Here is a 17,263-nt window from a genome sequence, read left to right as displayed (position 1 = left end):
TTTGATGGCAAAGTTCCTTCTGCCAGTCATTCCTGCATCCTGCATCAAATCATTGTATGTCATTTAGCTGACTTGGTTAGATAAAATCAAATACTGCACAGAGTTAAAAGTACACCTTCAAAGAATTAAAGGTATTTCCATCAACATAACATGAAGAGCTCTTTTATACTCTTAATTTTGGGAAAGAACTGTGATGACCATCTTGGGCTGCTGGGAATATCCGTTTTGGAGGAACTAAAATATATTTTACTCTACTCTGAACACTGTATCTATACAAAGGAATGTGAACCCACCACACAAGAACATGAGGATACTGTAGCCTAAAAGAATACTGATTTTTTAAAAATTAATTCACACTGTAAGGAACTAAGGCACCTCATTTAATTTATTTTACATAAATATTACAACTTGGGATTTTAAAAAATAGTTTAACATTTAATTGTGTGAACATGGGCTAGCTCATCTGAAGGAACCTCCTTTTGAAAAAGCTATCCTGTGTATGTGTGTGTGAGAGAGAGAGAGAGAGAGAGGAAGGAAGGAAGAAGGCAGGCAGGCAGGCTGGCCAAAATTAGAAGGACTGGAAGGGGTATCCTATCTATTTGAGGGATAAGGGAAGTGATTAAGTGCAATAAAAACTCATAGACTAAGTTCAGAATCAAATCATGCACCACGCGAACTGTTGTTGAAAGAAACCGGAACTAAACAAAATGCTTCATCCTTGGCTGTTGTAATTTGGTTCCTCTCTAGGCCAGTTCTCTCCTTTCTCATTTACTGAAGACTTTATTAAGGGCAGCAGAGAGGTAGATTCTTCCCATGTAATAGAAGGGACTTTTAAGATCACAGTAGAGTTGGAATACATAAATTTATATATAAAATGCAAATTGTCAGGTGTTACTAAAAACAAAAGAAAGCCACATTCAGAGAAAATAATATGGCTTTTGACATTGATAATTTCTAAGGAAATCTAGTCCCCTAGTGGATGAATTTTGTGAAAAATGAGAAGTGAACCGCTGCCTTTATCTTTGCCAAGAAGCACGTACAGTGGATTCACTGCTTAGCCTTAGCGGTGCAGTGCTGCAGGTATGTATTTCAAGATTGCCTGGATGGTCTCGTGTACTTAGTGATAATTACCTTAAAACATTATTTCAAGAAATGTCTACTTGCATAGTTAACAATTCTGAGAAAATTTAAATGTCCTAAAAGGAGAAACTCTGTTGCTGATCAATATTTAATATATCTTCAAAGTTAACAATCTTTTAAGAAAGCACAGCAACAATGTCATGTGAGTTTCTTTTATTGCTTACATGAAAGGGTAGAGTTTCAACAATAATGATTCATCAGCACATAAGCAAACAGTGAATGGGGGAAGACTCCATTACTAGAGCACTAATCTATGTGAAATCAATTCCACAAGAAAGCTAGGAGGGCAGGGAGGGTAACAGATGAAGTTGTGATGTCAGTCAGTGATTTTTTATTCTAATCAGTGTTTTATTTTCATTATCTCTTTAGAAACAGAAGTATAGAGCTAGCTAACTATTCTAACCAAATGGCTCACCAGAAAAGTAAAAGTGAGGTAGATATATAGAATGTTTCTAAAATATAAACTCTTATCTTTCAATATTTTATACCTTCCTAATATTTTCTTCTGAAGGTTAATTGCAGTTACGGAGTTTTTAGTTAAACTCAGATCTTTGATTCACGTTTTAAACTTAAAAAAAAAACCTATCTGTTTTACAAATAGGGTGAATTATGAATTCGGGGCTTTTTAAAGGTTTGAACATTTCCATAGATAAATGACAGGAGTCATTTCTATGATAAAGACATTTCTCAAAATTACCACAAGGGGGCAGAAATACACATATTCTGATTTCAGAAAACAACAAAATTATTTTTATACCCAAATTTAGGTAATTAGTGTATGTACATATACACATATATTTATATTTGTACAATATCTATAAATATATAACTATATGTGATGAGTACATTATAAATACATGAAATCAATAGAATAGTAGATCCTGTAAGTACTAGGTTAAGGTTAGCATGAACTATATGGTGTATGCTGAGTGAAAAGGATTCAGAAATATCTCAAAAATTTAAAGAACTTATAAGTGCCTTCTTATCTCTCATGTGAGCTATATGAAAAGTTAAATGAAAGTTTTTCATTGACCGAAGTGGAAACCAATATAGCCTAAAACAATAGAGAAATAATTGACCTCATTTTCACAGAGCACCCCTCCTCTTAAAAAATTGGAAAGTAATATTTAACTGACTTCGAAGATACTGATCTGATAATTACTTTCACATTCTGATAAAGCAGAATTTTACATCCTTTAATGGGACACTAGCGCACAGTATTTAGAGACTGCTTTTGTCATCCAAAAATGCATTCTCAAAGTGTTTTACAAAAGAAATAATATTGCTTACCCCAGCTGACTGAGGGCGGACGGCGGCATGTTATGTAGGTGTTGCTGTTGCCAGCCAGTTACTGACCCAAGATGAAGAGCGCTGGCGGTGTTGAACCCAGACAGAGATGACAGGTCTGCACTACTCAGAGAGTACTCTAGACCAACAAATCAAATAATAAGGGAAAATACTTAATTTGAAAATTATCGAATGGTAAATAAACATTTCCCATTGAAAAATATTCTATTAATATCATTTAATGATTATCATAAATTTTCATATTCTGGGGGGAGAAGGAGATAAAGCATCAGGAGAAATTTTAATTTAAAAGAGATGTAGCGTATGCCAAAAAATAGGGATTCCATGAAAGCTTCGAAGTAGTACAGCTTGCAAGTTTAGTTAATAGAACTACAATCTGGCATTTCAGTATATATGTATTTGATGATCTAGAAATGTTTTTTAAACAATCCTGAGAAAGTGAGCTTTCTATTACATCAAAGAAATAATGGCTCATTTTCCTTGAAATTAGTCTTTTATATTGAATTCAGGTTGGGTTAATAAAACTTTCAGTCACTTAAGGAAGAAAAATATGGATATTCACTTTGTCTTAATAACACATAGATAATGGTATAGTCTCTGGACACCACAGGTTCTAAATGAAGTTTCCTAATAGACTAGAAGGTAATAATACCTTTTTTAAATCTTGCTTTTTAATAAAAAGTATTTAATGTACTATTTGAACATGGCAAAGCTACTCACCGGTACCATATGTTGTTGAAATGGCTGATGGATATCCTCCCATCCCTTGTCCTGGTAAAGTAGGAGTTGCTACGGAAACCACTGGGGTAGCCAATGACTGAGCAGACTGGGAGTTATTTATCCTTTGATTCTTTTAAAGTAAATAAAGAGACATTACTGATAGAATTTTTAAAAGTTAAAAATATTAGATTTCAGTATTAGTTTTGCATATAAAGAAATAACTTGGTACAAATCTCATGAAATTAATCATTTAACATGTGTCTCTATGAACTCTGCCAACCCTATCATTTACAATCCTTCAAGAGACCAGTTGTTGCCATAGTAACCCATTACATCAGTATCTCCTAGGCAACTGAACTAGTAACAAGTACCATAAGCTTTATTATGGGTAAAAACAGACTATGTTGAAAACTGATGAAATATGTATACTGTACTCCATTGTTTCAGTTTTTATTCAAATGCAAATTAAAAAAAAATTAAAATCAACCATGATGGTTTTTGTGCTCAGTTCTATATACAGCAGAGCAGATGGGCAGAATTTCATGCTATACTCTGGCCAGCAGGTGGTGCTCTGACCACTTTTTTCAGATTCTTCTAAACTTCCTTCAGAACTAGATGGCAAAGCAGCTAACATGTATATTTAACTCCTTACAGCAAGAAGATTAAAGATTCCCATATATTTCAAGATCATGAGACTTTTAATTCTTAGAAAAATAAGTACCTTCATGGTTTAAATAACTAAGGAAATTATTTTTGTTAGAATTTTACTATAAATTAAGCCCTAAAATAAACTGAAAACATGGTCTTCACGTGCAAAGGTTGAGACAGAAAAATAAATAACCTGATATTCTTTTCACCTGTGTGTGGTACTTGAAATTAATGGCATTTAAATATGATTAATGTGGACACACTATGGTAGCTTCTGAAATCTTCCCGTTTTACTAGAGCCACACCACCTAAAAGTCACCTTGGGTTTCTCCTCTGCATGTGCAGTTTAAGGGACGTACTCTTAGTACTTACCAAAAGCAGGTCGACATCCTCAGACTGAGAGCATGGGGAAGGAGTTTTATTAATTAGTGTCTGTAAATATTTATAATTGGGCAAAACCTTTCCAACAAAAGGCAAAGCATCTTCTGATAGACACAACAGTTTAAACAATTTTAAAACCCAGACTCTACAGATAACTCCTTACAAAGACATTCTTTGTTTCCCTTAATGAGCCGTTTGTCTCAAATGTGAAGACAATCTATCCAGTTTTCTGCACAGGTCAGTGTCTCAACCTTCATTATTTCAGCACCACGTTTTGAGAAAAAAAAAAAAAAAAGATCGTACTTTTGAAACCCCACTTGCCAGAGGAGGGGGGGGCGCTGCACCTGGTTGCTGGTGAGAGGCTCTACACCACTCACAGGATCCCTGGGAGAGCATCAGTTTTAAGAACTTGGAATAAATCTGCTGATAGAGACAGCCTGCCATGCATGGCCCACACTGCTTGGCTATGGCCCTGTGGGAGGTTTTATTTATTAGACCCAGTCTTTTCCGAAGGGAACGTTGCATATTATGTGATATTTCTTTTTGGTTGATATTCAAAATTAATCTGCACTGTGCCATAATAAACTAATCAGCTTGCAGGACTGTTTTACCCTGAAGCTTGCCACAGAGCACAGAAAGAAAAAAAAGAAATGTGTTTGCAGAATGATCTAAATTTGTCTACTGAATCTTGGTTTTAAATGTTCTCGCTCTTAAGCAAAGCTAATTTGGAGAACACTGATGTAAGTCTCTTTGTTGTTGAATTTGGTCCCACAGTTATTATCTTCGTCTTAGCCCTGTGGACCCAGGAGAAAGAAAAAAGATAGAGTCCAGGGATATTATTTATACTTCTTAATTATTTATTTATTTTTTCTTAAAATGCCAATTTTTTTTTGGATGTAAAATATAACCTTTGTTCTCGGAATGCCCTAGGATTTTAAAACAATTTGCTTTTAAGAGGTAGTTATTTGCATGAAGCATATATACGGAAAGACGAATTGAGGCAACGCACAGGCATGTCATATATTAATCATTGTAAAATACCTAAGAAAAGAATGGCCAATTAACAGGAGAACATTCATTTAGAAATTATGGAAAGGATTTTTGGTTGTCAGCACCTTGAGGACATAACTAGTTCAATATTACAAAAATCTGCTCTGAAATTCCCTATTCTGTGACTTTGAGTCTACCTTTGGTCAAACTGTATGTACCCCAACAGAGTAATAAGTAATGATTTTTTTTCTAATTATAAATTAGAGGCCTTAAAAAAAGGAAATGCTTTTTTTTTTTGCCCCAGAACATCAGTTTTATAGGAGGGTTTATTGGATGTTGTTTTTGGTTTTGTTTTGTTTTTATATGGAAAAGGGAAATGTGAACCAGTTACCAGAAATAATGGCTAAATACAAACAGGGCTCCTCCAATAGCACTGATAAGTTAATTTTCTGGGAGAACCTAAATAATTCAAAATGTTAGAAAAATACAAAAACAGCAAAACATATACAAAACATTATCAACATTTATTTAAAATGTAGTTTCGCATTACCACTGATGGCATCGTATTCTTGCTGCCTGGTGGAATAAGAACTCGGAGATCTGGTTTACGGTTATTCATCCCTAAATTCATGGGGGGAGGAGATTTTGCTTGCATATTCTTGTTCAAGTTACCAGGTGAGACCAGCAGACCTGGTGAGTTTCGGGGATTGCCATATCCGTTCCCTGTTAACACAAAACGATGAAAGCATTCAGGAAGAAATCCAGACTCAAGTATGTTTCTAGAGAATACTCTATGTGAGATTAAAAATAAAAGCTTAACAGGGTAAGACATACAACAAAGTCTGTAGGATGACTAACAGCCTCCATGTGGAGAGTAACCTGATCAGTTAGTTTTTAAATATTCTCTGAAGGAAGATGAAAAATATTTAATGAGAAGAGCTAATATATACCAACTTGCTCAGAAATCAACGTATACTTCTTTTCTATGAAAAAAATTCAGGAAGAAAGTCAGACTGTTGTTCAGGGTCTAAAAGCACAGAATCGGTCCTGCACTTTAATTGACTAGCTTGGCAGAGGTCTGGCTGGCATGACTCACTCTTTCAGTTCAATGGTTTGGGTTTTACTTTGTGCGTCTGCCTGTCCTTAAGTGAAGAAAGGGCACACCAGTAAGACTATAATTTCTAGGACACGCAGGAGGAGTAACCTCTTCCACAGTTTGCTGTTGAGTTCCCCTTGCCTTGGAGTGGTTACTCCTTATGGTTTTCTTATGTCTGGTTTGCCCTCCTCCCAAGTTCAGTGTGTGACCCTGAAAGCTTGCTCTCCTGCTCATGAAGAATTTCAAAAAGCAGGACTCCTTCTTAGGAGCTGAAATGAAGGCATGATGCCTCCACTGATATACTGATTCACCAAGGCACAAGAATAGTGATCTAATGTGGACACTGAAAGGGTTTTCATAGGTATCTGATGTTCAACCCCCTATGAACAGAACTGGACATCTGAAGGATGCCATTTCTCATAATTCAAAATATACTGCTCCATGATGGGAAGAGCTATGGAGGGAGTTGATGCAAGCTCAGCTGAGCCAGACGTCATCTGCTGGCTTTATCCACTGCCTCTCATTGGAGGGGAATAGAGACCCACTAGCCAATGTGACAATCCTAGACAGTTGTTTTCTGAAGCTCTCTAAAGGAGACAGTCAAACCTCGCTGTTACGGTTGGTCATCATTATCATTATCCTAAAACACAAGTGTCTATTACCCCAGGACGAATGATACTGTGTGTTACCCTGTGGGGAGGCAAGGACGTGGCCCCAGTCCTCAAAGGCCCTGCAATTTCTTTGTGGTAATCTGATACACACATGTGTGAAATGTCCAAACTAGGACAAGGCAGCCTAGGGAGAGGTGCTCACAGAGAGGTGCCATCCAGATTAAGTGTTACTGAGTTCCTAGGAGGGAAGAGATTATCCAATGAAGATTCACCTAAGAGGCAGCAATTGATGTGGGCCTTGAAAAAAGAGAAGAGATAGTAAGACATGCTGGCTTGTGACGGGGCTCGGGGAAAGGGCTGAGGTAGGAATTTACAGAGCACAGTCAGGAACACCATGAGCAAACTGGCTAGAAGGGAACTCATGAAAAGAGAAGAGTGTAGAAGACCTTGGAAGGACATGGAGATCTTGACTTCCAGGCTGACAGATCTTGGATTTAAATGGTGGAAATGCAGACCCATGATGGTCGCAGAGCAGAGCCGGAACACAGGCCTCTAAGTGGACAGAGAGATACACTGGCATCGGGATATCCTGTAATTTGGAAGGTCTGGGATTATGAAGCAGTCTGGAAACTATGGTGATGGCCTGAGCTAGAGACCAGGAGGGAGTGGGAAGGCAAAGCACAGGCATATTTCAGGAAATATTTATGGAAACATCTTTTGAATTAAAATACATTTGAGGCGAACTGTGTAGAGCACATTTGTTCTTCATATCCCATTCATTTACCTGTCTCATTTTATGCATGAATAAACAGGCTGAATATATAACAAATAACTACAAGATTAAATCTGTCAATTGGGTCATCCGTAAAATTCTCCAAGTTACTGGGGGAAAAATAAAAACAAACGAAGCCCCCCTGCCCCAAACCCCAAAACATGTGTCAAGGACACAGTAGTTTCTTAGGAAATGTTGGTTGTATTTGAATATAAATTACTCTTCTATAATAAAACTTCGTTGAAAGTAGCTAAATTCTCTACAGCTGGCTAAATATGTCAAAAGCCAAAATTTTCTTTTCCAGTTAATTTGGACAGTTTTTGGTGGCAAAAGTTATTATATGAAACAAATACATTTACCTAGTATCACCAGGAGAGATACAAAGAATATGCTTACTTACAAAAATGCTTGATAAAATAGAGTTTATATTTAATGTGTCTTAACTGAATCATTCTTGTGAATATCTTAAGGCTCTAGTTTTAATTAATAGATTCTACTGGATAAAAAGAGACAGAAAACCAAGACAAAATTTGCCCTATACTTTCCTGTCAGCTGAAGTTCAGTCTGGTATACTCAATACATATGTCACTTATCTCTTAAGCCTGCGTGAGATCTGGTTTAAATAAACAATTAAATGGAAAATTAGGTGGGTAATTTCAAAAGAAGGGGGGGAAAAAGTCAGTTAAGCAGTGCAATGAAGCTTGAATAGATCAGAAGAAACTAAAACCCTGGCTTGGTAGATGCCAATACTGGTTTGCATGGAGGAGTTATTTTGCTAAAAGGAAGTAAAACCACTTTGTGAAATGTGTTGTCCTGTGATATGACAAGCACTGGGCCAGTGTGCGAAAATGGAAATGCTTCACGGATGCTCTGAGAAAAGGTTTTTTTTTTTTGAAAATTAAAAAAAAAATTTCTACAGTAAACTCTGAGAAATTCCAACAAAAGCCTACATCTTTCTGCCCACAGTTATTAAACAATGATTTAGGGCAGCAGGAAAAAAAAACCCAGTAAACATACATTATAGTTTTTCATCCAATAAATGCCTCAAAACTAAAAAATAAATAAATAAATAAATAAAAAAAAATTGAAAAGCTTTCTATTTTTCTCTTGGAATATTTCCTGTTATTTGGAAATTATGCCATTTTAGAAGATTAGTCACATATTTTAAGGTGTTTACATATTGAATATAAAGTATTTTGAACCACGATGACACTTCTTAAATTCATATTTTTAGAGCAGAAAGTTATTTTTAAGAACAAATAAATTCTGCCTTTTACCGGTGAATTTCTGCTGTTTTTAGCATATTGTGCCAGCTAGCATTTTGGAGCTGTATAATCACCATTTCTGTTTCCAGCCACCAAGTTGTTATTCTTTTGGCATAATATAGATTCAGGAATGCAAGACTGTGGATCCTAAACCAGCGATATAGAAACCTATCATTTGAAAATCAATGATGAATACATGCGTGTGGTTTACTGCTCAGAAGAGCCTGCATTTAAACTGGCTTGGAAACCGCGGGCCTCCTCCTCACTGAGAATGCTGCGGCCTGCGTGGAGGCTGTTGTCCTACCTTAAGATAAATTCACCAAAGAGAATGGTCTCATTCAAAGTCAGGGGTCAGGGAGGTGGGAAATGCTACCTCTCAATAACCTTCGGATATACACATTCAACCTCTCCTCATGCTATGTTGTAAAGTCACTGTCCGCCTGGACAATGATCAATGCAGATGTGACTGTAGGCAGATGTCACCGACCTCTGACCACTTAAAAGCGCAAAAATTATAAAGCATGAGTGAATGGATTTCCTGATTACAGATTATAAGAAAATGAAGAACAGGCCGACTTTAGAGTCAGTTCGTTTTATAGTTTGATTTGATTAAAAATATTGTTTCACGTAAAATAGACAATTTGAGCATTCACAATATAATTTGTATGAAGGATAACAGAATCGACCTCGACTGGTTACAAGTTTCTAAACATTCATATTAAAACTAGTGTAAATATACAAAACTTGAAATGTGGTGTTAGGAGAAAAAAATTTTTTTCTCTCCAGTTAACTTGAAAACACTTGCTGCTTTTTTTTTTTTTTTTTTTATTGACTCCTATTTTAAGAAGTTGTAAATTCAAAGAACATATTCCTGGCTTACGATGTTGTCAGGAGGACATTTTGCCTTGTCTCACAGAGCTCAATTGAGCATGTAGCTCTCTCTAAGCCCTAAGTTCTAAAACTTTCTCTTACTTGGATATTTAGACATGAATCTCTTCACTTTTTCCTCCAGGAATTTCAATGATAAATACAAGCATACAAAACTAATAAGCACAAAACAGATACTAGTCTTTATGAACCAAGGCTGATTTTTTCACTGGCAAAATTTTTTCTTCAGTCTCCCAAATTGTCATCTTTGACCATTCCAGCTTCCTCTTCCAGCTCCCTATCCAGTCAGATACCAAATCTTGTTTTCTTTAGAAATGCCTCTCTCCATCTCCACTGCCACCATCCTAGGTAAGGTTTTCATCGCCATTTGACTAGGTCTTTTATCAGGGTCCCTGGTCTCCAGCTGAAGGGTTCTTCACCGCACCTTAAGACGGGCTTCACAACGCTTGTGAGCTCCTTAACGCTGTATGCAAACTTTTGTGCACATGTGTGATAATAAATGTAATGTACAGTCTCAAAATTTTCTCTAAAAATCTTTCTAAAGTGTGGCTACTGTTATGTTACTTTACAGACCATACTTAACACGGTGCGGTCGGTGCCCTGCTTGGCTCTCAGAACTGCGCATAGTCTGACCCCCTCTATTTCACCTAATTTCCAGTGTCCACAGGCAAGCTCACAGTCCTCTGGATATGCCTGAGTGTTTGGTCTAGCAGGGTTTGCTGTCCTGTGTTTTTTGTTTGTTTCTTTGTTTTTAAGATTTTATTTATTTATTTGAGAGAGGGAGCACAAGCCGGGGTGGGGAGAGAGGGGCAGAGGGAGACGGAGAAGCAGACTCCCTGCTGAGCGGGGAGCCAGAGGCAGGGCTGGATCCCAGGACCCTGGGATCATGACCTGAACCGGAGGCAGACCCTTAACTGACTGAGTCACCCAGGCACCCTGCTCTCCTGCTTAATTCAAATTCATTTTTAAAGAATCAATTAACACGGCAACTCTTTCATGAGAGTTCGGACCACCTTTCAGACAACTCAAGCCACCTTGAGCATATTCCCTTCTCTCCTGCTGCAATTAGACGCAGTGATACACACAGAGGACTAGCTCTTTAAGTGTTTCAGACGCTTGCAAAACAGATACACAGACGATGCTGGAAAAATTAGGAATTCTTCAGGAATGGCACTAAAAGTTAAGTTCCTGAGGGAATGTGAGATGAGAACTGAAAATGTAATATGTAACTTGCTAATTTCAAATATCGAGGGTCTCTCCTCTATGTGCTACTTGAGAACATTTCTTATTTTAGATAATGATTACACACTGATGACCAAGTACACCATTGAGACAAACTGCTCATCAACCATATAATATTAAAGTCAGGAAATCACGCAAGTGCCCAACTACTAAATTTGTTTAGAGAGAGATAATTGAAGCTGCTTTTTCACTTGTTGCACCTGTTAATCATTTCACAGCACATTACCTTAGCTAACTGCAAGTGGTAGAATCAAATAAAGTAGAAATTTTCCCTGATGAAAAGGAAAACTCAGAAGCACTGGATCTTCTCTTCTACACTGTCGAGTGCTTACGCTTACTGCCACAGGTTGTCTCTATACATCTCAATGATAATTTACTCATACAGAACTTTCCACCAAAAGATGGGCTGCATGATATCCCAGAAAAAAGAGCGGTGGAAGGATGGTAAGAACGAATAGGATTTTACTAGGTGGTCTAGAGAGAGACTTCCCGGAGAGAGGGAATGCATGAAAGATCTCAGAGTCACGACTGTATTGGAGAGGGATGCGCACTCCCATGAGAATGGAATGCCAGTGACTTTACAGTATGCAGTTTTCAGAAGCTGGAAAAGTACGTTTGATTAACACAAACCTCTCAGACCATGTTAACTTTAGACTTTACACTAAACTTTTACTAAACTTCATACTTTAGAGAATGAGCAAAGTTATATAGTTTGTGAGTGGTGAGTGACATCTTTTTTTTTTTAAGATTTTTTTTTTAAATTTATTTATTCGACAGAGATAGAGACAGCCAGCGAGAGAGGGAACACAAGCAGGGGGAGCGGGAGAGGAAGAAGCAGGCTCATAGCGGAGGAGCCTGATGTGGGGCTCGATCCCAGAATGCCGGGATCACGCCCTGAGCCGAAGGCAGACGCTTAACCTCTGTGCCACCCAGGCGCCCCGGTGAGTGACATCTTTAACTGCGTTAGGAAAAGAGTGTCAGTGGAAGGGGTAGATTAGAGGTTAGACTGCTACAGAGAAGCTAGTTAGGACGCATCTGTCATAGAACATGTGAGGAAGGGCCAGCAGAGACAGGAAGATCTACAAGGCAGACGGGAGTCAAGGACAAAGGAGGATAAAGTAGATAAATCTACGTTCTGGTCTTGAGGTCTCCATTAGAGTTCCTCCGACCATATGGAGCCTTAGTGGTTTTTTTTTTTTTTTTAAAGATTTTATTTATTTATGTGATAGAGAGACAGCCAGTGAGAGAAGTAACACAGCAGGGGAGTGGGAGAGGAAGAAGCAGGCTCACAGCGGAGGAGCCCGATGTGGGACTCGATCCCGGAACGCCGGGATCACGCCCTGAGCCGAAGGCAGACGCTTAACGACTGCGCTACCCAGGCGCCCCTGGAGCCTTAGTTTTGTTAGCCCTGGGCAATGATTTCATTAGTATGAGAGAAGGATAAAAGTAATCTGAATCAGAGACTCTCACATACTTGTCTGAGACAGCCATCGCCAATATGACCATGCAATAATATTAACAATATCAAACACTTTATAGAGTACTGTTTATCAATAGTATCAACAACATCAAGCATACACACTGAGGACCTAGAACAGTACCAGGCACCTAGTAACCGCTATATAATTGTTTGCTATTATACATGGATATAAACACATTTAATCCTTGCAATGACAACCTTGTCAGGTACTAATAGGATCCCTGTATTACATAAGGAGAAAACTTAACAGAGAGGTCCAGCATCTTGCCCAATGTCAAACTGCTACCAACTGGTGGAGCCATGATTTGAACCCAGTCGTGTGTCCAGAGTCCGTGCTTTGAAGGATAGCAGTGCTCTGCTCCCTGAGAATCCGTCACACTCTAGGATTTTGAAAACCCTTCTGTGTCAAATCTCATTCTAAAATTACACGAATGCGAAGGTGAGGAAACAAGTGACGTGTGAGACCAGGGACGTGAGACCCAAAGGCCCTTCCTAAGCCAGAGGTAATGTGGGAGCTTCAACGGTCAGCTTGGCCGTCGTAAATGGCATTTCTGGTTGAGAAAACTCTGCACTTACACAAAGAGGCACAGAATGGTGATGTTCTAAACCGTATTTCTGGTCTCCTGGATAAATAAATATTTACAAATAGGAAATACTGGGTTTAGCAACAGTAAATGCCAGAGCAACTGTTTAACTTCCAGTGTGCTATTTCGAGTGGATGATTAAATATGCTCTTAAAGGTAGATTTTGTAATATTTTAGTCAATAATCTCTCCTGTAATGGAGGGCAAAGATGTTTACCTACCTATTGTCAATTTAAGACACCAGCTTCCATCAGAACCACTTAACACGATAGTGAAATGCTCAGTATTTTATAGTATCTGCTATTAGTTGTTACCTGTAATTTCTAATACAGAGATATATAAAACTGACTTTGTTTTGTAATTTGTTAATGGTATCTTATTTTTTGGAATTTGGGGCAAACTGCCACGGGATAGCATTCAGTTGAACCTGATATATTGATTTTCTGCTTTTACTTCAGCAAAAGGTTTTACCAACCTAGGTTTTCTTCTTTTTCTTTCATTAGAACAATTTGAAAACATTTACAGCATACTGTCTTGTTAAACTAGAGATGTCACATACATAAAAATGCCCACTACCATCGATTAATTTTATATTTGAGTTAGTTTAGGATAAGTTAGTTTCCAGTATCAGGACATTATTTTGTATTCTCAAACATACATCTTTTCACAGTCATTTGAAATTACTTTAAAATTGTATACAATAAACTTGCTCAGACAACCCACTACTCTACTGGAAGCAATGCACTTAAAATAGTTTTTAGTAGAAAAATATTATCACCTTATAGAATTCAGTCTTATATTCACTGTGCCCTGAATGCCTGAAACCTTGTCAAAAGTGCTAGAATCTATGTTATTTAGCTATTGTGAATCACAATCTTTTTTTTTTTTTTTTTTTTGAGGGAAAGGGAGATCTTTTTCATGGGATGGCTCTAAGGCAAAAGGCAACCACAAAACATGTGGAGGTCAGAAATCTGGGAATGATGAAAATTTTAATATGCCTACTGTGGAATAGAGGCAAAGCAGATTTTCTGATTCTTACCCTGGTAAAGACTCCTGATTACAGATTCTTAAACATAAAATCAAGTCTCCACTCTATCTGAGGGTTTCTTAGGGAAATAATATAATAATGCATAATGTTAGATTATGAAGAAACTCCTGTGAAACCTCAGTGTTTTTTGTGGTGTATTCTTAGAAAAAAAATCCAAGAATACACAAAAGCCAAGACTATTCTTGGCTGTACCAGTTAGAGGGCAGTAGATATTCTAAAAAGAGCCTGGCTTCTTCTTGACCATGTCACCCCGATGCTGAATCAGACCTTCACGGATTTCATATCTACCCCACTTGTCCTTGGTATTTCTTGGACCCGTTTTGTTTAGTATCTTTTGTGAAATTAACAGTCTATCTGCCGACTAGCACTGAACACTAAACATTCAGCGCATACGGTAGGCTCTGGATTGTGAGGCAGAAGTAAAGAAATTTTACTTATTACTGAGTTGTTTTTCCAAAGATTGAGAGTCTGTGTCACCAAGCAGGTTTGTTTGGGCAAACCAGTCTCTCATTTGTCCTAACGCTCCTGTGGGTCAGGCATTATCATCCTAATTTTTGACAGAGAAGGAAACTGAGGTTTAGGGAGCTTCTGTGACTCGTCAGTAAGTGGGACAGTTTTGATTTGAATCCAAAACACAAGCTGCTTCTACTACTTTGTTACAAAAGCCAGATGTTTCAGATTTAGAATGCATCCTTGTATTTCTCTGAATAAAAGCTCCATTTGCAAATAAGGAAGAATTTGACAACCTGATGTTTTCAATGCACAAAGGCACTCAAAATATCATTCTACTTCGAGTACTGATTTGCTGAAGGGATAGTTTTTAATTGCACCATAAAAATGATACGGAACCTTGCTATCTTAAAAAAAAATTCCACTTAACAATGAATGATAGATTTATGACTCACTTAATCGTTCACTTCTTGAGATTTTGGGACTGTCTCTTTGCTAAAAATGAGGGGGTGTCTTCATTATTGACACAATCGCTCATTCTTACAGTCATTTTTATAAACAAAAATATTGAGACAGTACAAATTAGAGAGAATGTGACAGAAGAGAAAGAATAATTACTTGTGGTTTTAACATTTACACAACTGCTGCAGACACATCAGAAGATGATAATGTTCAAAGTAAAATGTGTTGCACTGCACTACACTGCATTGCACTCCTATTCTTCCTCGGGTTTATTAATATATCCTATTTATTCCCATCCTGGAGGGTAGGTAGGGGCTGCGGCAGACATCTCCGTGAAGCCTACTAGTGCTCTACTCGCTTACTACACATTTAATAAATATTACTGGCACTGCATTAAACTAAGCTTCATTTTTTGCTTACAAAATCAAGAATATAGATAATTGTAATATGGACAATGCTAACATTTATTAATAAGTACTTACTCTGGTGCAGAAACTGTGCTAGGTGCTGCCTTGTATCATTACCTCAATTAATTTTCACAACAGTTGTATAAAACAGGAATTCACAGACTTTCCAAGGGCAATAATGTCATCCCTAAAATAATTTATATATCATGTATTTTCACTGATTATTTTATTTTTCTGAATATCTGCCTCTGGAGTATTTTCCCAAATTACTGCTTGTGCAAAATTTTGCTCCATGATTTTCTAGATATCTCTGAGTTGCTTAGTATTAAACTAAAGTTTTCTTTGTCATGATTGTCATGTAAATTGATGTTATCATGTTTATGTAAACTGACCATAGATTTAGATTTGCTATTATTACTACATTAATAATAACCTATATTAATACAGCAGGCTGTTTTCCCCCCACACTACAAATAGAGCACAATCCGTTCTTTACCATAACTGGAGGTTGTACATGGAGTGTAAGGTCAAGAAATTGTGAAAGGAGGACACAGTGTTTAGTAAAACAGTTAACAAGTAAATACTAAATTCAGTGAAAAGGATTAAAATGGAACAATAATAAGTAAACCCAGTGAATACCAAAGCATCCTGTGGACACATCCATAGATTATAAATTGAAATTGTTTATCCAGGTTTTGGTACAATATAGTTTCCTTTAGTTTAAAATAAACTAAAGGAATATATTTGATTTACTCTTTCAAATATGAGACTTTATCAAGACTACAGTACTCTTTGAATTGAAATTTGAGTGAACACACCATGTAAGACCAACTGTAAAATCTAAGTGACTAAATTTTGTCTAAAAACAGCAAATTATACTCTTGGCCAACAGCCTTGAAGCCCCAAAAAGTCCCTGGTAGGTAAGAAGCTGATTTCCAAAAGAGGGGCTTTTTTAACCACATCCCTTCTTCAGCATCTGCTATCTTCTGATGCACAATTTCATATCAGAAATGATTTTGAAAAGACCTTTACTCTCTGTATTATCCCTAAATAAAATCTTATGGTGTTGCCGAAAACAAGGAGAAGAGAAACCAGTTGTGAATGAGGAAAAAAAACTGCTAAGAGAAAAAAAAGAAAAAGGCTGAGCAAAACTAATATTTTAGGAGGAAATATTAAACTGCTTGTATTAATATTAAAAATGACCAAAGTTTTATCGGTCACACTCTCAAGTTAAGTCAATGGTATATAAGCGAAGAGACAAATTTTCACATTGCTTTGCTGAATACAATAGGAAGATGGGGATACAAATGATACAAATTGTGAGATCAGAAACACACAAAGGGCTCTAAAATCTGCTAAAACACTCTCGAGGAAGCTGTAATTTGAAATTTTGTTTTTCCCTGTGGAAATCAAACTCCTTAAGAATTAAATTAAACTAAGGGGGTCAAAGCCGATTTTACGATATCCTGACCTAGCCTGTAACATCCTTATTTATCTTCTCTTTGACCTGTCTCTCCCACTTCAACAACGGCCCCTAGGAAATGGCATCAAGGTATTTATAATTTTCCAGGTCTTGTATATGGGAAGTGGACACTGCTTTTTTTTTTTTTTTTTTTTTGGCAATGGCTAAGAATCTTATTTTGTAGATCGTCCAACTAAGAGGACTTAGTATTTTTTTCCTTTAATAAATCTAGATAATAACCTTGGTTTGGGTTAAAAATATCACTGTTACTTAATTTCATAGATAATAATACAGCAATGCTGATGGATCT

General features: G+C 37.0%; 1 protein-coding gene across 14 annotated transcripts in view; it reads right to left on the bottom strand.

The window, feature by feature from the left end:
* Positions 1-17,263, bottom strand: part of MEF2C (myocyte enhancer factor 2C) — a 170,570-nt gene that overhangs the window by 7,755 nt on the left and 145,552 nt on the right. For all 14 annotated transcript variants that reach the window (XM_087861990.1, XM_087861989.1, XM_087861988.1 and 11 more), the window contains 3 exons: positions 5,738-5,910; positions 3,169-3,298; positions 2,431-2,566 (listed from right to left, as the gene is read on the bottom strand). In XM_087861990.1, coding sequence (XP_087718116.1) covers positions 2,431-2,566; positions 3,169-3,298; positions 5,738-5,910 — 439 coding nt within the window. The remainder of the gene's footprint in view (positions 1-2,430; positions 2,567-3,168; positions 3,299-5,737; positions 5,911-17,263) is intronic.

The sequence above is a fragment of the Ursus americanus genome, chromosome 5 (assembly GCF_024610735.1).
Source record: "Ursus americanus isolate L20-20 chromosome 5, mUrsAme1.1.p, whole genome shotgun sequence".
NCBI lineage: Eukaryota > Metazoa > Chordata > Mammalia > Carnivora > Ursidae > Ursus > Ursus americanus.
This window is presented reverse-complemented; position numbering and strand designations above follow the sequence as displayed.